At 41.4% G+C, this 22,596-nt stretch overlaps 1 protein-coding gene across 1 annotated transcript in view; it reads left to right on the forward strand.

The window, feature by feature from the left end:
* LOC124545615 (protein HIRA-like) overlaps nucleotides 1-22,596 on the forward strand; it is a 322,322-nt gene that overhangs the window by 145,740 nt on the left and 153,986 nt on the right. The window contains 1 exon segment of the mRNA XM_047124563.1: nucleotides 15,680-15,847. Within this exon segment, the coding sequence (XP_046980519.1) occupies nucleotides 15,680-15,847 (168 nt within the window).

Below are 22,596 nucleotides of genomic sequence, written 5' to 3' on the forward strand. Positions count from 1 at the left end.
GATATGGTATGGTCTCCACGTGATGCGTGGCTTGCGTCTTGTTCTGTTGACAACACAGTGATTGTGTGGAATGCTCTTAAGATGCCAGGTAATAACAAAGATTTATACATTTCATACATAAAGTTTTGAAACACGAAGCAGTCCGTTCCTTCATAAATAGGAAACTACTTGAACTATCGTTTGTGGTAAATATCTGTAAAGGTACCTCATAGGCTTTTGGAAAACAAATTAGATGAAAATAAACCAACTTAGAGGAGTTCCTCTTATTAAGGTTGTTTTTTGTTTAAGTAAATCCAGTCTCCTGAATTAAATGTAGTTCACAAACAAAAAATCTTAGAATATTGAATAATATGCATGTTTTTGTGGCATTACAGAAGCACACAATTGTCAGATGATAGGCAATTTCTTGTTTATAAGTTAGTGCTCAGATGAGAGTTGGTCCTACAAATATATGTTCTGAAAAGCGTGGCATGTTAAAACAGATGAAAACCTGATCATATCATAAGCAACAGAAAATAATTTTTGCTCGTGAAGAATAAATATTAATGGCGTATGTCTTATATATAGTGGAAATTAATGGTTAAAAAGTTGTACTATAGTTCTGCCTTCTGTAAGAAATCATTAATATATTTTTTCTGCACCTGTACGTGTTTCAGCACATTATCGCACCTTCAGTGGACCATTTATTTGATTGTGTTATTTAAAAATAAGCAATATCCTGTATTGATAATGCCACAGGTACTGTTAACATCACGCTCTGCTGGTTTAAGTAAGAAGTTATTACTTGACTTTTATTTATTTTGCTGATGAATTAGTTGGAACTCTAATTCAGTACATATTATCTAGAGTCAGTATTTTATCAGATAATAGTGAGAATAAGATAACGTGAATTCAACCAATGGAAAATCCTGAATGGAATGTAACAATAACATGAAAAGGATATTTGCTCTATTCACCATGTAGCAGAAATGCTGACTCACAAGTAGGCTCAACAAAAAGACAGTCCCTATATTCGCTAGCGTGTGTGTGTGTGTGTGTGTGTGTGTGTGTGTGTGTGTGTGTGTGAGAGTCTTTTCGTTGTGCCTATCTGCAACTCAGCGTCTTCACTATAATGTGAATTCTTCACTTTGTTGTTGAATAAAGGGGTCCTGTGTTCTTAGACATAAATAAAATCCTGACAACATTTGTGTATGACTTCCCACTTATTTCTCTCCAGCCCAGCGGACAGATTAACAAATTTTATCAAACTTTGATTTGCTTTTGCAGATTAATCCAATTTCAAATCTTGATTTTACAGCCATCTTCATACAGTATTATGCAGAGAACTGGAAAACAATGTGCTGCCTGATATTTTATTTTAATATATTAGCTTATTTCAGCTTATTCCCTTCATCAGTACATGTCCTGATGTTGTAGGGACATATGTCAACTTAATATTATTTTCATATATTTGTATATTTTTCCCGCGTGGAATGTTTCCCTATTATATTCATATCATTAATATTATTTTCACACAAACAAACACAAACATACACACAAAATTCTAGCTTTTGCAACCAACGGTTGCTTTGTCAGGAAAGAGGGAAGGAGAGGGAAAGACGAAAGGATGTGGGTTTTAAGGGAGAGGGTAAGGAGTCATTCCAATCCCGGGAGCGGAAAGACTTACCTTAGGGGGAAAAAAGGACGGGTATTCACTCGCGCGCACACACACACACACACACACACACATATCCATCTGCACATACACAGACACAAGCAGACATTTGTAAAGGCAAAGAGTTTGGGCAGAGATGTCAGTCGAGACATTTATTTGACAGCCACAATGTCAATGATGAGATATGGAAGTAAGTACTTGAACATTACTTTAAAAAAAAATTGCAATGTGCTGGTATAATATACACTCCTGGAAATTGAAATAAGAACACCGTGAATTCATTGTCCCAGGAAGGGGAAACTTTATTGACACACTCCTGGGGTCAGATACATCACATGATCACACTGACAGAACCACAGGCACATAGACACAGGCAACAGAGCATGCACAATGTCGGCACTAGTACAGTGTATATCCACCTTTCGCAGCAATGCAGGCTGCTATTCTCCCATGGAGACGATCGTAGAGATGCTGGATGTAGTCCTGTGGAACGGCTTGCCATGCCATTTCCACCTGGCGCCTCAGTTGGACCAGCGTTCGTGCTGGACGTGCAGACCGCGTGAGACGACGCTTCATCCAGTCCCAAACATGCTCAATGGGGGACAGATCCGGAGATCTTGCTGGCCAGGGTAGTTGACTTACACCTTCTAGAGCAATTTGGGTGGCACGGGATACATGCGGACGTGCATTGTCCTGTTGGAACAGCAAGTTCCCTTGCCGGTCTAGGAATGGTAGAACGATGGGTTCGATGACGGTTTGGATGTACCGTGCACTATTCAGTGTCCCCTCGACGATCACCAGTGGTGTACGGCCAGTGTAGGAGATCGCTCCCCACACCATGATGCCGGGTGTTGGCCCTGTGTGCCTCGGTCGTATGCAGTCCTGATTGTGGCGCTCACCTGCACGGTGCCAAACACGCATACGACCATCTTTGGCACCAAGGCAGAAGCGACTCTCATCGCTGAAGACGACACGTCTCCATTCGTCCCTCCATTCATGCCTGTCGCGACACCACTGGAGGCGGGCTGCACGATGTTGGGGCGTGAGCGGAAGACAGCCTAACGGTGTGCGGGACCGTAGCCCAGCTTCATGGAGATGGTTGCGAATGGTCCTCGCCGATACCCCAGGAGCAACAGTGTCCCTAATTTGCTGGGAAGTGGCGGTGCGGTCCCCTACGGCACTGCGTAGGATCCTACGGTTTTGGCGTGCATCCGTGCGTCGCTGCGGTCCGGTCCCAGGTCGACGGGCACGTACACCTTCCGCTGACCACTGGCGAAAACATCGATGTACTGTGGAGACCTCACGCCCCACGTGTTGAGCAATTCGGCGGTACGTCCACCCAGCCTCCCGCATGCCCACTATACGACCTCGCTCAAAGTCCGTCAACTGCACATACGGTTCACGCCCACGCAGTCGCGGCATGCTACCAGTGTTAAAGACTGCGATGGAGCTCCGTATGCCTCAGCAAACTGGCTGACACTGACGGCGGCGGTGCACAAATGCTGCGCAGCTAGCGCCATTCGACGGCCAACACCACGGTTCCTGGTGTGTCCGCTGTGCTGTGCGTGTGATCATTGCTTGTACAGCCCTCTCGCAGTGTCCGGAGCAAGTATGGTGGGTCTGACACACCGATGTCAATGTGTTCTTTTTTCCATTTCCAGTAGTGTACATAAAATGTCACTACAAGATAACTACTACACTTCAAGCCCTGAGTAATAAAAAGTTGTACCACTATTGATAACTGAAGTGTTGAGTTTTCTTGCAGAGAACATACATAAACTCTTCTTCTTTCGAATAACCCATTTGGAGGGTACGATGAATCAACTTTGGCTACTCTTTGTTGTATTAGATTTCCTTAGTTTCCAAATTTCCTTCATCCTTTTAGAGTGTTGTTCCCTTTCTTCTTGGGTCCACTGTTGTCTAGTTGTTTTCTTTCTCTCCTGAAATTCTGCCTTTCAAACTGCCTTTCTGAAATATGTTCTGTTTTCTATTGTGTCCGTTGCAATTCCAGCATTTACCATGTCCTTTTCAATCTCTTATGAACTATGCAGGCTTGGATTTGTAGCTATTGAGTAATGTGAATATCCACTTGGTCAGTCTGTTCTTATTGATTCTGAATATATGTCCAAAAAACTGCAGCCTCCTCTTCCTCATTACATCAGTTAGTTTTTCAGTTTTCGAGTATAGCTCTCTGTTTGTTTATCAAATTATTTGTTGCTTGCTTAAGGTAGGTTTCAGGATGCTCTGACTCATCCTTCGCACACTGCTGTAGACCCCCAGAATCCGAATGCCTACTTTTAATTTCCTTACATAAACTCTATGTGTCGCCTTTGTCGAAAATACCTATTTGGCATTCAGATAAAACCCAAATGTTGAATCAGGTTCCAGTTGAGCTTGAGAGAAGTGTGTCATCTAATTATGCATTACAAAATCTTCAGTGAGTGGCTTGCAGACTCTTTGTTTTAACATATGTATACATATGGAACTTAAAAATTTTGGTCCTAATTATTAATAATAAGAGGGAATGGCAACTGGATCATATATTTATGGGTAAATTTCACCATCGTGAAATCTACAGTGTCAAATTTTTAAGAGGTGAAGACTCAGGGTCAGACCACTATGTCCTGAAGATCAAAATAAAATTAACACCAATGGTAAAGAAAAGATCTCAGAAAAAAACTAGAAGAAAATTCAACCCAACCATCTTAACAAAAAATGAGGAAATACGCTAGGAAATCAGGTGAAGGATCTATCAACTATAATACGCTAGTAGAATTAACAACTAAATTAAAATCCATAGCAGAAGAGTTGGCTCCAATAAATCCTAGGAAGAAACATGAGTGGTGGAATGAAGGCATTAGAAAGAAGACACCAAGCTTGGATAAAGCATCGAGTCCAAAAGTCTGAAGAATCACATCTAGAACTTATGAAGCAAAGAAAGTCAAATCATAAAATCATCAGACAGACAAAACACAAACATCTTAAAATACGATAGAGAAGATAGAAGAAAACTTCCAGAAGAAACAGTCAAGAGATTATTACAAAACCTATGGGAGATATCTTAAAAAGTATGAGTTCCCAACATTGCTGCTGAGAGATAAGTCAGGAAAGTTGGGGTATAGTAATCAAGAAAATGCAGAGATCCTTGCAGAGACTTTCAATAAACTTTTAAATTGTGATGGCCCACTGGAAACATTTCAAGTAGACACTGAAGCACCTATTTTAACCACCCCAGAGCTAATAGACCCTCCAACTATCAAAGAGGTAGAGGTGCAATTCAGGAACAAAAATATTACAAGGCATGTGGTGAAGACTATTTGCAGAAATCTGGAAGAATGCTGGAAAATGTGCGGTCATAAATTCCACCAACATCTAATTGAAATGTGGATCACAGAGAAAATTCCAGAGCACCGGACCTCAGGAATAATACATAAATTGTTGAAACAAATTTCGGGCTTGCAGCCGGGAAAATTTTAAAATTCAAATCCATCCAGCTTTTTTTTATTTTTTATTTTTTATTTATTTTTTAATTTTTAAAGATAATTAAAGAGGAATAAACCTTCTGGACTGCACATACAAAGTTTTCTCCCGCATAATTTACAATAGGATGAAAAACATTCTGGAACAACAACTTGGAGAATATCAAGGATGATTTCGACCATACAGAAGGTGCACAGACCTAATTCTTAGCCTGAAACTAATAATGGAGTGTTACAAGTGTAGAAGCAAACAGTTATTCATCCCATTCATAGATTTGGAAAAAAAATGTATAATAGTGTTCATAGGAACCACACTTCTAAAAATCCTTAGTTCATATGGCCGCCTTGCCACACTGGGAAAACTCATTCAGCTAACTTTAACTAACACAAATTCAAAGTTCAAATTTAGAGGAGAAATGTCAAAAGCTTTCACAATAAAAACAGGACTCAGACAAGGTGATGGATTGTCCCCTTTGATTTCCAATGTGGCCCTCTATTACATCATGACAATCTGGCAAAAAGAAAATCCATGTAAAATCAAAATTGGAGGAAAATCAGCAATAAGAGCAAACTGCCCTGGGTTTGCTGACAATTTATCTCTCTAAGCCCTTGACATAGAAGTAGTTCATGTTCAGATCACAAGTTTCCAGTAAATTGCTTCAAATATAGGAATCTGAAACCATGCCCATGAAACCTCTATGCATAGATAAAATCTTCATAAATGATGAATCAATTAACATAGTTCTACAGTTCAAATATCTTTGAGAAATTATTTTGCACTACTTGGGTGAGAAAGCAACATGGATAAATAGAACCAACAAAATGAAAAAAGCACAATTTATAACCTGGTCAACATATAATAAGAAATGCCCGTTAGTAGACACTACAATCCAACATTACAAAACTGTAACTCTCCCGGAAGCAACTTATACTTGTGAAAGTCTGTCCCAATCACCAGCACAAAGAAAAAGAAAAGAATCTCATATTTCTTTCATGCCTTATGACTCCCTGATAACAGGATATTAAAACAACTAGTGATGAGAAGTCTCGGAAAGAAGACAGGAGGACAGTGGGCGAAAGAAATTCAACAAGATCTTGAAGCAGTCGGACTTAGAATTACTGATGCAGAGAACAAAAACAAAATCAACACTCTCCTTATGAATAATAAATTTTCAGCAGAAATGATGTACAGAAGACTGGTAGATATTTCAGACGAGTTAAGAAAATTGTGTTTGGAACAAATGAAAAATACTGGACTGTGCACAAAAAGCAAGTAGTCCAATCTTCAAAGAGAAAGTGAACATGGAATGTGGTTCAGTGTGGCCAATCAAGTTAGTAATAATAATAATAATAATAATAATAATAATAAATTGCTGTTATTCTTGCACTGGAGAAAACTTGCAAAATACTTCTGACATACCTTCCTGTCCACATCTAAACCTACTGTTTCAAAATTGCTATTAACTAAAGGAAATCGTTTTAAGATGTCAGGTCATGACAGGAGTAGTATGTAGAATTTATTAAATATTTAGCTGTTGAAGCTGGAACATTGTCATTGCTCAGTGAGAGGTTTGGGACTTAATAGAAACTATAGAACTAAACACAGATTGATGTGTCGTATCCTTGTTCTGCTTTTGTGGCCTCATTGGTCCACTTCAGTCAGAAATTTTCTGATCATCATCATCAATAAGTTTTCTTTCCGAATTGCCCAGTACCATTTCATGTGGTACAACCTTTTCTATCATTCCTCATCTGTAAATACTCCTTGTATCTTATATTGTTTGTCTGTTTTTAATTTGAATCATATTTTTATGTTTTTCAAGGGTCCTCACACCTGTGACCAAAAAAGAGAGATTCTTTTTTTCCCAATAGTGTCTGTAATTGGCTCCCATTCATTGTACATCACTTTATTTGGAGCAATCTGCCATTGTCCATCTTTTTGATATTTCTTATTAATACACGTTCCGGGTATTTTTTCCCTGCTTTTGGGATTATGTCAATTCTACTTTTTTAAGTGACTTTGAAAAGAGTTTCATTTCTGTTGAATCACCATCCTGTAATGCTTTAAGCCTTGATTGATAGACTCTTTTTGTTGTATGTAGATCATGTTAAATTTAAGCTTTTTGAGCAGTGTTCTCCATGCTAGCGCATGTGGACCTGCACCTTGCTAACGGTTCTTATGGTCATCAAGAAATTTAAGATTTGAAGACGATCTCTTAGAAGATTGAAGTGGCCATCTGAAAATAAAAATAGACAACTTAAATGTGAGCACAAGTGTGTGTTCTGAAATAAATTATAATATTATAAAGGTTCTGTTTTTCCTATGACAATGTCCCAAAAGATGTTATCATTTTATTAGTTCTTTCTTCCCATGCAGGTTTCTCATCTTTGTGTGTTATAATTTCTCCAAGGTATTTAAATTATTTCTCTATTTTTACTTTCCTGTTATTTACTGTTATGTGGTTGATTACTAGTGGATCTGCTCAGTCTTTTCGAATGGTGTCTGGAATCCTATTGATTGTTGTTTTTTTGTAGGCTTGTTATTGGATTTCTGTCTTGTTGACTGTTATTAACTAGGAACACCAACTCATCTGTGAATCCCAAGCTGTTTAAGATTATTTGGTCTTTCTTGGTTCCAATTCTTATGTTTTGAGCATTTACCTTGTACCATTATGGTGATTAACTGTCTCCCTGTCTTAACCCTATTTTAATCATAAATGACTCAGATGTTTCTCCTCTGAACTTTACTTTAGAGTTGGTGCTTTTTTGAGTTAATTTTATCATATTTATTAATTTGGGATGGCATCTCAAATTCCTTTGTATCTTCATCATTGAAGAACTGTGAATATAATCATAAACTTTTTTGAAGTTTACCAAGGTTACAACTTCCTGTTTTTTTTTCCTCCCTTTATAATAATCCATTACCAATTTCAAATTGATTATTTGTTCTGGCTAGCTTCTCCAAGACATAAATCCTCCTGGCATTATCGTAGTTCCAGTTCAAGTTGATCTTTACAAAGATTATATAAAATTCTTCTATTGACTTCATATGTTTTTATCATTCCTCTGCAGTTGTGTGGATTTTGTTTGTCTCCTTTTTTGTGTAGTGATTGGACTATAGCTGCAGTCCAATGTCCAGATAGTTCTTTGTTGTTGCAGATTTTCTCTGTGTATTGGTGTAGCGATATCTTCACTGATTCTACTGCATATTTCCAAAGTTTCACTAACATTTGGTGTTCTCCACTTGCTTTATAGTTTTTGAGCTCTTTCAAAGCTTTGTAGACTTCATGGATTGTGTATGGGTTTATATTTTCTGCTGGTGTTTTAATAGGAGTATCTGTGTTTATTTGCAGTAGTTTACATTTTAGTAACTTGTTTAATGTCCCTGCTAAAATTTCTGTATTTTTCCAGTCGCTTTGGGCCATCTTATTATTTTTATCTTTTTACATTAATATTGGAGAGTCACACCATTGTAATTGTCTGCTAAATAATTTGTAGTAATCCTGTCCGCTAAATATTTTCTAATAATTCCTTGAGTTTGTTTTCTGATTATTTGTTTCTATCATTAGAAGCATTGTGGAATTGCATCGCACATCTATCTTAGATTTTCCCTATGTTCCTAGCTCACTGTGACCATCTGCTAAGGCAGTGAGGTTCTTCCTTGTGCACTTACTTCCACCCCAAGCTGTTGGTTCTGTTGTGCAAGCAGATAGCTGCCTGTTATAGTCACTGGCATTGGTGTGGTGCAGTAGCTTGGTTTCTAGCAAGGCTTCCATTGACCTGGCATTGTCCTCAGGCTTGTTCTTTTTCTTGTGGAGTCAATATCGATTACAGCCCCCATGACAATGCCACTATGAATATTCCACATGGTGATGCACTTCGCACCAAGAATCTCATCAACAAGTTTCAAGACTCCCGTATGCCATGCTGTCTTTATACTTTCTACACAGCCCGGTGTGTAAATTTGTGATGTACGCCATGGGAAATTCCATCTGTGTTGATGCCCAAATGAGTACTATTAGAGTTTGAATTTAGCCACCAAGCTTCCATCACTGGCCCAACCTGCACCTTGCTACATGCTACTGCCACTCCAGCCATGTGACATGATCACCGAGCTGACTGCATGCTCCCGAAGCTGAATGCTGCAACACGAATCAGTGTGTGCAATTCATGGAGATGCGACCACTGGTGGCCCAGCTCCCAGCACTAGACTCCATGCCGATACCCACACAGACCTCTGCATGTACTGCCACTGCCATTCATGGCTGAGATATGAATGGGAATGTGGATTGCTAGGGAGGCATGCCAGGGTAGTCCATGCTGTTGTGCACTGTGCCTGCCTAGTGAGCATCAGACCTGGAATTGAGTTCCGGCCTTGGTAAATATTTTCATTCATCACTAGAGTCTGCACTGTACATTATAGATGCTTGAGACTTAGAAAGATCTCTGGAATCATATATAGTTTCACAGACAGCTGTGACATCGCATGCCTACTGCTCTGTCACCAACGCTGCCAGCCTCATCAAAAGGATCCCTGAGGTGCTGCTAACGACACCACCAGCCGACCTGCAACACATTTCCTAGCAACTGTAGGTATACGACATCCTCACCTGACTCAGTACCAACGTGGCAATGCTGCAGGCAGCTGTGACTCACCTCAACCCTGACCGCTGCTATCAAAGCAGCCCCAGCCACAGATGCAGTGACGGCTACAACAACTGCTTCAGCTCTAACCGTTCTGCTGACACCTCTAGCAATATGGCCAGCCTCTGCTGATACCACACACACCTCAGCCCAGATGCTGCAAACTACAGGGAACCCTACTCTTGGCACTCAGACCCATACAGCTGCTGGAATAAGGTGTGCCCAGCTGCTGCTCAGTCTCCCAGCACTTGTTTGTTTGCAATGGTATCTCAGCCATGCCGTTCCTGATAGATACCAGGTCCAAGTTGCTTCCTGCAGAAGCTCGTATGGGGCAATGGTGCTGCCTCAGCTATTCTCCTGATGGCAGTAAATCTCCACCATTGCCACAGCATATATCGTCATATCATAGACCATGGCCTGTAACAGAACCTTTTCTGGACCTTCACTGACATTGCTGTTACAGACCCATTATCTGAGTGGACTTCATCGGGCACTATCATCTGCTCCCTGACGTAGCCAGCGACTATCTCATTGGAAGCGATACTGGGAGGTCAACGAAATGCATCACTCATTCTGCTGTTTTCTCTAGTGTGAAGCATGTGGAATATTCTGGCCCATAAGCTGACCCCCGACAAAATTTCCTGCTCTCACAAACTCATTCAGTGCACCAAGGGAGATCTGCACTTCAACTGCCCACTACACCAACACTTCTCCTGGTTCACCCATCTTCTGCCAGTCAAAGCCCCTACCACCGCACCCAGGTCACCAAGGCCAAGTTTGATGAGCTACTCATTGCTGGCCTATTGCATTGTGCAAAGAGCCTGTGAGTGTCCACCCCCCACCTTATCTAGAAGGGGGATGGCTCCTGGCACCTATGCAGTGGTTACCATCTCTGATTGGTAACAACAACAACAACAACAAAGTACTAGTTATGGCTACAATTTTTGGCACAATCAACTGTGTCTAGGCTTTCACCCCTATTTCTAGTTGCAACCAAGGACATTTAAAAGACCACCACCATCACAACATTTGGTCTCTAAGAGACCATCTTTATGACCTGTGGCCTCCATAATGCTGCCTAACATTACAGCATTCGTGGACGGTGTCTTTTGATGCTTGCCTGTTGTTTTGCTTACTTGGACAACTTGCTCGTTTTTTCCGTGTTCCCCGAGGAACATCACAAGCACCTCTGGAGTATTTTTGAATGCCTCCAGGATCATCAAAACAGCAAAGTGCATTCGTGGTGCCAGTTGAGGTGGTATTCCTATGTATTATCATTTCCACCGCCAGCTGGTGACCCTGCCTGACAAGGTACAAGCTGTCCTCGATTTCCTATGCTCGGTGACATTCAAGGACCTCTGCCACTTTCTTGGCATTTTAAACTACTTCTGCTGCCATCTGAGAAATACTGCTGATATGCAAGAGATTTTCATTCAGTGCTGCCCTTCATGTGGTCAAAACAATGGGAAACAAGCTGGTGCAGTGGACACCACAAATGGAAGACAATTACACCACAAAGAGTAACCTGGCAGACACATTCGCCCACCCCAATCCACTGCCCTGCTTTGCCATCTTGGTCTACACCTGCCAGACACTCATCAGCACTGTCCTGCAGGAGCACACTGACTACATCTGGCAGCCATTCACTCTCTTCTCCAGCAAGCTCTCTGCTGTTCAACAGCATTGGAGCACACATGAAAGGGAGCTCCTTGCATCTACAAGGCAATCAGATATTTCCAGCTGTTTGAGAAGGCCCATCACTTCATGGTATTCACTGACCACAAATGTATAACGTCTTCCCTGTCAAAAAAACACTGATCTGTGCTCCCCACATCAATTCCAGCAGCTGTCATTCAACTCCATATTTACTACTGACATATGACATGTCACTGGTATTGACTGGTATTGTCATCGCCAACTGCCTCAGCCGCATCTGCACTGTCAGTTCATCCTTGGAATAAGAGGCACTTAGCAATGACCAAGAGCAAGACCTGAAACTCACCCACCTTTGCCTAGATGCTGCATCCAGACTCCAATTTCAGTGTACATCCACTCCTGCTCAAACAACAGCAACTAGTGTGATGTATCCACTGGCTCACCAATCCCATTCTTGCCCGCTGCCTTTTGAAAGCCCACATTCTACCTGTTAGACAATGTGATGCACTCCACTGTCTACATGTCTGTTGCTCTGGTGATGCAGTATTTTGTGTAGTCAGGTATTCAGGGAGACTGTAAGAGTTGAACCTGCACACGCCTCACCTGTCAGTGCGTAAATATTGGCCCCATGTAGATGTCCACATTACCATTTTTCCGGACTTTTTGCATGTTCGTGTGGACTTTGACAACCATCTACTTTTCTCTGACTGCTGCCGTTGCCTCTCACGCTGGTGGACAGATTCACCAGCTTCCTTGAGGCAATGCCAATACTCGACATCATGACCACCACAGTAACCACCACCTTTGTCTCCACGTGGTTGCCCGTTTTGGCTGCGTGTGCTATGTCACAGTGGACTACAAGTGCCTATTTACATGTGCCTGACAGACTTCTGTGGGACTGAAATACACCTGACATTGAGCTACAACCTAGCTGCCAATGGCTCGATGGAACGGTTTCACCAGTTTGAAGCATACACTCAGCTGTCATAACAGCAAGTGGAATACTGTCATGGTGCTGGTATTTATCAGCCTCCTTGTCGTTCACAGGGCTAAACTTGAGACATCAGCTACTGACCTCATTTACAGCTAGCCTCTCGCTGTGCTCAACGACTTCCTGGAGCCTGCCAACTGGCTCATAGATGACGTCATCCCCGGGTTTGTCATTGGCTTGCAGGATTGCATGACTCATCTGCTGCCAACCCCCTGCCCATCTGCCCGCAAGCACTATGAAAGATGTAAAGGATTCATTCATAGAAACCTTATCTCGTGCTATTCTGTGCATTGACCCTTGTCAGCTCCCACTTCGCACGCACTGCCACACCCAGACTAGGTCCTGAAGTGTGACTCAAAGACATTTATCCTACATCTTCATGGCACCCCTACCAGCAGTGTGATTGATGGACTGAAGCCCACCTATATGCTGCCTGATCTCATGCAGCCCAGTCTGACTACCATCTTTGCCCAGGTGAGGTGGTGTTGTGGTTAGCACACTGGACTCGCATTCGGGAGGATGATGGTTGAAACACACGTGCGGCAATCCTGACTTAGGTTTTCTGTGACTTCCCTAAATCACTCTATGCAAATGTTGTGCTGGTTCCTTTGAAAGGGCACAACTGACTTGCTTCCCTAATCCGATTGGATCGATGACCTTACCATTTTGTATCCTCCCCTGAATCAATCAACAAACCAACCAACCAACTACCATCTCTGTGCAAATCTCATAGGCGATCATTTCCAACAACAGTGGTGCCACTGCTGCCAATGCCAGTGCTGACACCATGACAAGTGTCCCGCCACCAAAGACCTCGAGATGCTAGCCTACCACATTACGGCCAAGGGCACTGTGGGAAACCCACCATGCTACATCAGTGCTGGCCCTATCCCTGACCCACTGGTCGTTGACAACACAGATATCAGCACCCTTGACATGTAGGATGTCCCTGCTCCTATGCCTGTCCTACAGCCTACGCCTAACTCGGCAATTTTGCCTTGACAGCAGGTTAACATCCCCCCATCCAGCCACCCACCCTCCCATCACCCATCCCCCATCCCACCGCCACCACCAATGCTGCATGCAACTTCTACAATAGTGTTATTTCATCCTTTTCCAGCACCACATCCTCAGCTGCTGCTCATCCTCATACTGGAGGCACCAGCCAAGCCATTCATGCTCACAGTGCCTGGCGCATGTGCTGTCAATGGCCAGAGTCTGCTATCGGCCTGCCAGCCTATCCTCGCAGCCACCCGGCAACACCTCTGTGCTCTTGCTTCTACAGCCCCAAGCTGGCAAATGCGCCTTGTGCCTGCCCACTACTGCAAGCACAGCACTGAACACAGCTCAGGCTGGCCCCGCACTCTCCACCCTGCACTGCACCAGGTTACTCACCACTTGGGCCCACTGATGGTACTGCACCACTGTTTGCTGTCATGGAGTGGACTAGCACACTTGACCGCCAGCCACCCCACCCACCTCACACCCAGCACCCTAACATCTGGCACCCGCCTCCATTGCATGGCTGACAACTGCAGACCTGCAGTGTTGACCGCTCTGCTCATGGCCTCAACACTGATACAGTACACAGTCCTCACACCTCAACCCCCACCCCCCCATCCCACGCCATTGGTAGCAGCCTTCACCATCACCAACTCGCTCACCATCTGAGCTCCACTCTCATGAGGGGTAGGTGGGCCTTCATGTGGCAGTCCTTCCCCGCACATGTGTCTTAGCATATCTGTACATTCCTACTTCACTATGACTGTCTCCCAACACAGCAAGTTTCTATCTTTGTGTGTATGCTTCCGCTACAAGCTGTCGATTCTGTCGTGTGACCGGATACCTTCCTACTACAATCGCTGGCTACAGGACAGTTGCTCAGTTCCTAGCAAGGTGTTCGCTGATCTAGCCCCACCCTTAGTTTTGCCCTTCTCCTCGTGGAATTACATTGACTTTGGCCCAGCGACAGCAGTGGGCCGAACACACTATGTGGTAACGTGCTTTGCTCTGAAACTTTCAGCTTGAGTTTCATGACTCATCCGCACCACACCATCTCTACATCTATACAGCCCAATGAGTAAATCAGTGACTTTTACCACAGAACATTCTGATTGGCACATATTAGTACCCACATGAGTGCTATTAGAATGCCGATTTGTGCCTGTCACTACTGGCACACTCATTGTTCAAATCCTGTCCAGACCACGTCTTCCGCAAGAGGCAATTAATTCTGTGCATTGCATTGTAAAAATTTGTTGTTGTACTGGCAATACCCAGGGACGAGATAGTGACTTTGTTCAACGTTCACTAGTTCTAGTGTGCCATGCCTTTGTTTAGTGCCACCACATCAGTGACTCTCTCGAATATTTGTTAATTTTAAGACCATTTCATGCTTTTATTTTGTAGTAATTTAGTCATTAAATAAATGATTTGTTTATTAACCACTTGTGAACACTTCCTATTATGCCGCATTTCACGGTTTAGTAAGATAGGTAGGAAAACTTTCGTACAGAAGTGTACACACGAAAAGGAACATCATAGAGAACTGCCTAACTGCGTCACAAAACTGCTTCCACGAACTGGTTTGGCACTGGCCATTACACAGGATGGGCAAAATAAAACTGTCCCAGAAAATATTTACAAGATTGACATAGAATTGACCCTTGTTAATGAACTGGAGAACTGCATATCACAGAAAATACTGGAAAACATAAATTTGATACACTAATCAATTGCTGTCACATGTCTGTGCATTTGCAGCTCCCACTTGCTCTGTCCCAGTACACAGTTGTGTTATTGTGTTTGAGTCAGTGAGGGGAGACAACATATTTAGTGACCAGTTGTATTGGCACAAAATTGTGCTCACAATAACATACTTCTTATAGCCATTTCTAGTATTCACCCAAAATTCTAACATACAACAAAAGGTTAGCTGAAAAAGCTGCTATTGCTTCTGTTTCTTGGAAGTGTGATAAAAGGTGTGGACCTAGTGATTATCTGAAATTTCAGTGAACTTAGTATTAGACTTAGAACTTCATTGTGTGCTAAGTTGTGTTGCTTGCCACTGTATAAACTGGTGTTCTAAGTGAGGTACGTATTTAGTATCTTATTTCTTGCTTTCTCATCACTGAAAAAAGATTTTAATAAATTATGTTTAGTCTAATAATACTGTAAATTGTAGTGTTACAGAGTGCTTACAACATGTCAGTTCAATTTTGTTTTATTTATTTGTATTTTTTCTTAAATTTTTAGTGTGGAAGTACAACACATGTCTCAAGGCCCAGCTGGTCACCATATGTTCAATACTTAGTATCAGCACACGCCATGAACGGTGGAGGTCCCACTGCTCAAATTGTTGAACGTGAGGGATGGCGGAAAGATAAGGATTTTGTTGGACACCGAAAGGCTGTCACATGCGTTGTAAGTTTACTACGTTTTCCTACAGTAGGAATAATTCGTTTCTTATTCTACACTCGTGCTCATAAATTAAGGATAATTGCATAGTGTGGTGCCACACAATGTGGCACTACAAAAAACTGGCATTAATAGCATAGTCACATAGGGAACAAACACAACACAGATTGGTAAGTCCACGGTATTGGTGATAAGTTTAGAAAACCGTCCCAAAACACATGTGCTACAAAACGCCACTGTTTCCTGCACATGTACCCCAACATCAATATTGGATATGATAACCACACACACTTACACAGGCCACACAATGGGTTGGCATACTCTGGATCAGGTGGTCGAGCGGCTGCTGGGGTATAGCCTCCCATTCTTGAACCTGTGCCTGTCAGAGCACCTGAAGTGTTGTAGGGGTTTGAAGACATGCAGCAATACGTCAACTGAGAGCATCCCAGACGTGCTCGATGGTGTTTAGGTCTGGAGAACACGCACACCACTCCATTCAGCCGATATCTTCTGTTTCAAGGTACTCTTTCATGATGGCAGCTCGGTGGGGCTGTGCATTATCACCAATCAGGAGGAAGGTGGGACCCACTTCACCCCTGAAAAGATGGACATACTGGTGCAAGATGATGTCCCAAAACCCCTGACCTGTTACAGTTCCTCTGTGAAAGACATACAGGGGTTACGTGCACCAAACATAATCCCACCCCACACCATCAAACCACGACCTCCATACAGGCCCCTTTCAAGGACATTAAGGGGTTGGTATCTGGTTCCTGCTTCACGCCAGATGAAAACCCGGTGAGAATCACTGTTCAGACTATACCTGGACACGTCCGTGAACATAACCTGGGACTACTGTTCCAATGACCATGTACTGTGTTCTTGACACCAGCCTGTGACCAGGGGTCAGTGAATGCACCTTGCAGGTCTCCAGGTGAATAAACCATGTCTGTTCAGTCATCTGTAGACTGTGCATCTGGAGACAACTGTTCCAGTGGCTGCAGTAAGGTCCTGAGCAAGGCTACCTGCAGTACTCTGTGGCTATCTGTGAGCACTGATAGTGAGATATCAGTCTTCTTGTGGTGTTGTACACTGTGGACATCCCGTACTGTAGTGCTTGGGCACGTTTCCTGTCATCTGGAATCATTGCCATAATCTCGAGATCACACTTTGTGGCACACAGAGGGCCTGTGCTACAACCTCCTGTGTTTGACCAGAGTACAGTCGCCCAAGTACTCTACCCCTCATAACATCATCAATATGTGTTCTTTGAGCCATTTTCAAGACACAGTCACCATTAGCATGCCTGAAAAAGTCTGCACACTTACTTGGTGCACCATACTCTTACATGCACCAACACACCTCTGTGTATGTGACTGCTGCCAGTGCCACCGTGCAATGACCGAAGGTCAAATGCACCGCATGGTCATACCCCGAGGTGATTTAAACCCACATACCACCCACCAGAGCGTTGTTTCAGCATGTGTCAGCATCATCCTTAATTTATGAACATGAGTGTAGTATGTAATAAATTATGAGTATGAATTACTGACCATTACTTACATTCAGTAGGTGAAATGTGTATTACTGCTGATACACACATATAAAAGAGTGACTCACTACCTGGCTCTTGGCATTAATAGTTTCTCCTTGGGAGAGGAGAGGGAAGGTTGGGAGAAGGTTTAATTGAAAAGGCAGTGTAAAAAGGCACCATCTATAATGAGCAGGGTTTATACACTTCGGGACAACTGGAAAATCTGGGAAAAACCCAAGAATTTTTTCATCCAGGAAGAACCTAGAATTTTTAGAAATCTGGAAATTTTTTATTGTTTTATTTCTCAGTTAAATTTTTGTAATTTTAACTGGTAAGAACTTAATGCAGCAATGAATCTATAAATGAGAGAATAACACCAAAATAAAACTTTAGTTGCATAGAAAATGTGCCATTTACAACAACAAAACACAGTGCATGCACATTTCTCTGCTGACAGTGAAATGTGTCAAAAGCTTTAGCACGAATCTCATGCAGTACTTTGTAACAACAAACTGCTTTCAATGAGCATGACATCACAACTGTTTGCAATTCTAAAAGTTTGTGTAAAAATATTACAAATGGTGGTGTGAGAAGCTTTAGTTTTCAAAGGAAATTTCCTTTTAAGCAAGATGAATTGTGTTATGTTTGAGGGTGTGCAATGAATTTCTTAAATCACAGAATGTCCGACTCACATTCAAAACTTAACACTATAGGGACCAGTCACTTGGAAAAGTTTTGGACCCAGAAGACAAGCGATTTATGCCATTATTTATAATTTATCTGAGACATTTGTTTTTGACGTTTCTTAAAGGGTAACGCGTGCTAAAAAAGACAAATCTTCAAGGTGAGATTTCATATTTATTTTAGTTCTTTCATAGATTACAAATTATCAGTGACAATGGCAAATAAAGTTATCATCCTTCCAAAAAGAAGTATGAGATGAGGTCTTGAGCAATTTCACATTTAATTAGCTTTTCTGTGGAAAAATAGAAGTGATCGACGGAACATGTATTCAGCCAGGTAACCCATGAAATGTTTGGTCCACATCAGTGAAATTTATAATTTTGCTTGTCAGAAAATTCATCAGCTGTACTTTAAACTGTGCTTTTAGGATCATGCATAACCACACCCTCATAAAAAAAACTGCAAAAATTTTTTGACCACCAGTATTATATGTGAGAGCTTAGCTTTTCTTGTAACTGTACTGCATATATATCAATTTAAATCATTAACATTTCCTATTTGTGTGTTTGCACTAGTTAACAGTGATGTTGCTATTTGCTGACGACGTTGTGTGTCTTATGGTCCGAATATCTGCTGTCATTGGCTGGCGATCATGTGACACGAGCTACGATTTGCTGACAAAAGTGTACCAGGCAGTGAAATCTCAATTTCAGTGCTTTTGAAGTGCTGTATTTTGTGGAATTCTTGTTTATACTTTCATAATACTAAAATATGCACTCTTCGCGTCCTGAACACCTCTCCAAAATATGTAGGTTTTTGCTAAAATGTCAGGAAGTTCACACAAAACATTTACCATCCAAAGAATTGATAAATAAGTTTTACAGCTCTATGGGAATTTTACAGTTCCATGGGAAAATAATGTTGTCATTTAACACAGAAAAAATGTACTTTTATCCAGGAAAAAGTGTGTTTTAAACTGTAAAATTCGGAAATTATTCTTTTTTTCTCTCTGTTTTTCCACGTGTACACTCTGATGAGGTTGAGGGTACACAAAGCTCTGTCTGAAGCCTCACTACAATTGGCTCTCTCTCATTCTATGGACTGAGAGCCTTGCCCGACCTGTCTCCTCTCAGCTGTGAGGAAGGAATTATTAGTGTGTCATTTTCACTGCAGTACTATATATATCTTGTCTGTGAAGATAAATACTCATCAGTGACGCTGTCTCATAATTTGTTGGTTTTCTTGTATGAATTTTGTTTTGTTGGTAGTATTGTCGATAAAAGTTTAGTTCACAAATGTTTTCATTATTGGAGGTTGGCTATTTCTTTGAGTAGCTTTATAAACTGTTTGGAAACTGAAGAATAAGGATGTGTGCTGCCATTCTCTGTAGCTAAATATGTTACAAGGAACACCTACAGATATTTCACAAGGATGGTATATCAGCACTTCTATTGGGTACCTTTACCTTTCACATTAGTGGTGCACCATCACATAGACAGGTCCTGATGTGTTTATTTTCACTAAATGCATTAAAAGAAAACAAAGAACAGAATATGACTGCCGTACTTCAAATTGTAACACTATATTGTAAACTTTACTAATGTAGAAAGAAAAGTAATAAGACTAATAGAATTTAAATTAGGTTTATGCCCTTTTTTCCATAATTCTTTCTAATGGTTCATTGGTGTCTTCTATCTTTCCCTATCTTCCCTGGATCTTTATATATTTATATGACTGCTACAATCAACATCCTCTGTAAACTGTTTTCAGCAGTCTAGTCTATGTTTGCTCCTGCTATTTTTCCCCTTTACTGTTCATTCCAGCACCAAGTTAACTGTTTCTGCATTCTGTAGCAGTTGTGCTAACATGTCCATTTTTGTAATGTTGTTTCATGGAATTTGTTTCTCACTTATTCTTTTTAATACTTCATTTTACATTTTGATCTTGCCATTTAATTTTTAACACATCTTGAGAGAACCATTTTTCAAATGCTTCCAATTTCTTCTTCCCCAGATTTCTAATGATACGTATTTCACGTTGTGCTCCAGACACACACATTCAGGAACTTCTTTGTTTCCAATGGAATATGTGCTGTAGAGCTCTCCTATTGCAGAAAGCCTTCTTCACCTTTGTCAGTTTCTTTCTGATATCTTTCTTACTGCAACCTGTCTCTGTACTCTTACTTCCTAAACTGGAGAATTCTATCACTTCTTCCACTCTGCATTGACTTCATATTTGCTTTGTTTATCCTAAAGCCATATTCTGTGCTTCCTGTACTGTCTGTTCCTTACAATAGATCTTCTAAGTCTTCCTTGCTTTTGGTAAGGTGGTGTGCGAACCATAACATTATCTGTTCTCTTTCGACTTTATTCCTCTTCTGAAATTGTCTGTCACTATTTCATTGTTGCTTTGATGTACTAATTGCAGAACAGTTGTGAGAAGCTGCAACCTTGCCTTACACGCTCCCTAATACTTCCCTGTCTTGACATTCCATGTTTATTTCTCCCACTTGGCTTTTGAACATTTACAGTTAATTCTCCCATCTCTTTACTTTAGCCCCCAGTCTTCCAAAGATTGTGAACTACTTATGCCATTTTATATATTTGAATGCTTCCTCTAGGTCCACAAATGTTAGGAAGCTATCCTTATTTTTACTCATCTGCCTTCCGTTACTAAGCACAACACCACAACTGTTTATCTAATACATTTTGTCTTTCTGAAGCCAAACTGTTCTTTTTCCAGTATATCTTCAGTTTTAGTTTCCACTCTTATGTACATTATTTTGCTCGGCAGTTTACAAGTGTGACTTATCCGATCTGTCATCTGACAATCCATTGTCTTTGATTCCGAGCAACCCGGTACCGTAGTGTTCCAGGCACCTGCTTCATGTAGTCAACCCTCTCTTTTGAGATCTTCCAGTACCTTGTTGCAGTCCCATTGCCCCCAGTGAAAAATTCTAGGGTCCACATGCTGCGATTTTCACTGTGTATGCTCTGTATCTATCTAAATTGTTTTTTCCTTGTTCTCTCCACTTCCACAAAACTACTCTACATTTTTTACTTTTGATGTTTCTCAGTGCTTCAGAGAATTTCCCCTTAGTAGCATTGTATCCTAAATTTTCAGTAGTGCTTTTATTCATATACTCCTTTTTCATTCACTTCAGCTTCAATCTGTTGTTTATCACTACCAGATTATAGTCTGAGTCTGTTTCACACCTGGATATCCTGTGTAGACCAGGATTTGTTTCTAAATATTTCTCTAAACATAATGTAGTCTACTTGATATCTCTCTTTGTCTCCTGGTCTTTCTTTTGTGATTTTGGTAATGAATGTTTGCTATAAAAAGTTGAAACCTATGACAGAAGATTTAATCAAGTGAACATCAGCAGCTGAGGAATGTGTTTATAGAATAAAAATCCACTTCAATTGCCTGTGATTCCTTAATTTATTCCATGATTCATTTCAAAGCCTAAAACTTTATCTTTAGGTGCCACCAAGTAATTATGGGAATATACAGGAATTGTATGAAATAAAATTGTCATAACTTCTGAAATGTCTGCCTTAGGATGTTCAAAATGGATGGTCGGCTGTGGGGCATGATGTATGCACATGGCTTGGTTTAGCTCACTTGGATGGGTTCATCAGTAAGCAAAATTGGTTCATTTGGGGGACTGAGAATCTGTATTTCATGACCAAGTAGTCTCTTCACCCTCAGTGGGTGACTTTGTAGTGCGCAGTGTCCAGTTATGGTATAATATGTGTGATCTTTCTTGATGGCATGGTGGCTACCGAATGGTACGTGAAGGTTTCGGTAGATGATTTCATTCCCATCTTGACAAGATGTGGTTCGTGCAAGATGGAGCATGACCTCATCGAAGCAGGAGAGTGTTCGATGTCGTGGAGGAGCACATTGAGGACGACTGCATTCTGGCTCTGGGGTACTCAGAGGCCACTGGCAATGGCCTTGATTGGTCGCCATATTCCCTGGATCTAAACACTGGCAACTTCTTTTTGTGGGGCTATATTAAAGGCAATGTGTACAACAACCACCTCAAGATCTTTGCTGAGCTGAAAACAGCCATTCAGGAGTCATTGACATCATTGATGCTCAGGCACTTCAATGGATCATGCAGAATTTTGCTATTTGTCAAGCACCACATTTTCGCCAATGGTGGCAGGCATATCAAACATGTCGTAATCTAAATCTGAATATCTGTAGTGACTTTTACATGTTGAATAAAGTGTGTGCACAAATTAATTTTATATTTTTTTTTTTCATATAGTTCAATAGTCACCACCCTGTAACTACCACACATTTTTGTTCCCATAATTATTTGTTGGCACCTAATATGGAGTTTTATGCTTTGAAACCCTTTACATTTCATTTCACTAATCCCCATCACTTCTAAATTTAGCAACAGACCCCCAGGGGGCTCACCACTCTTTGGCGGGTTTGTGCTTGGCTACCACAGGGCCCCAGCCTTTACAGCATTTTTACCTTCTGTGCTGCATGTCTTTCCTCTTGCTATTCTTTTTCC

The sequence above is a fragment of the Schistocerca americana genome, chromosome 8, assembly GCF_021461395.2.
Source record: "Schistocerca americana isolate TAMUIC-IGC-003095 chromosome 8, iqSchAmer2.1, whole genome shotgun sequence".
NCBI lineage: Eukaryota > Metazoa > Arthropoda > Insecta > Orthoptera > Acrididae > Schistocerca > Schistocerca americana.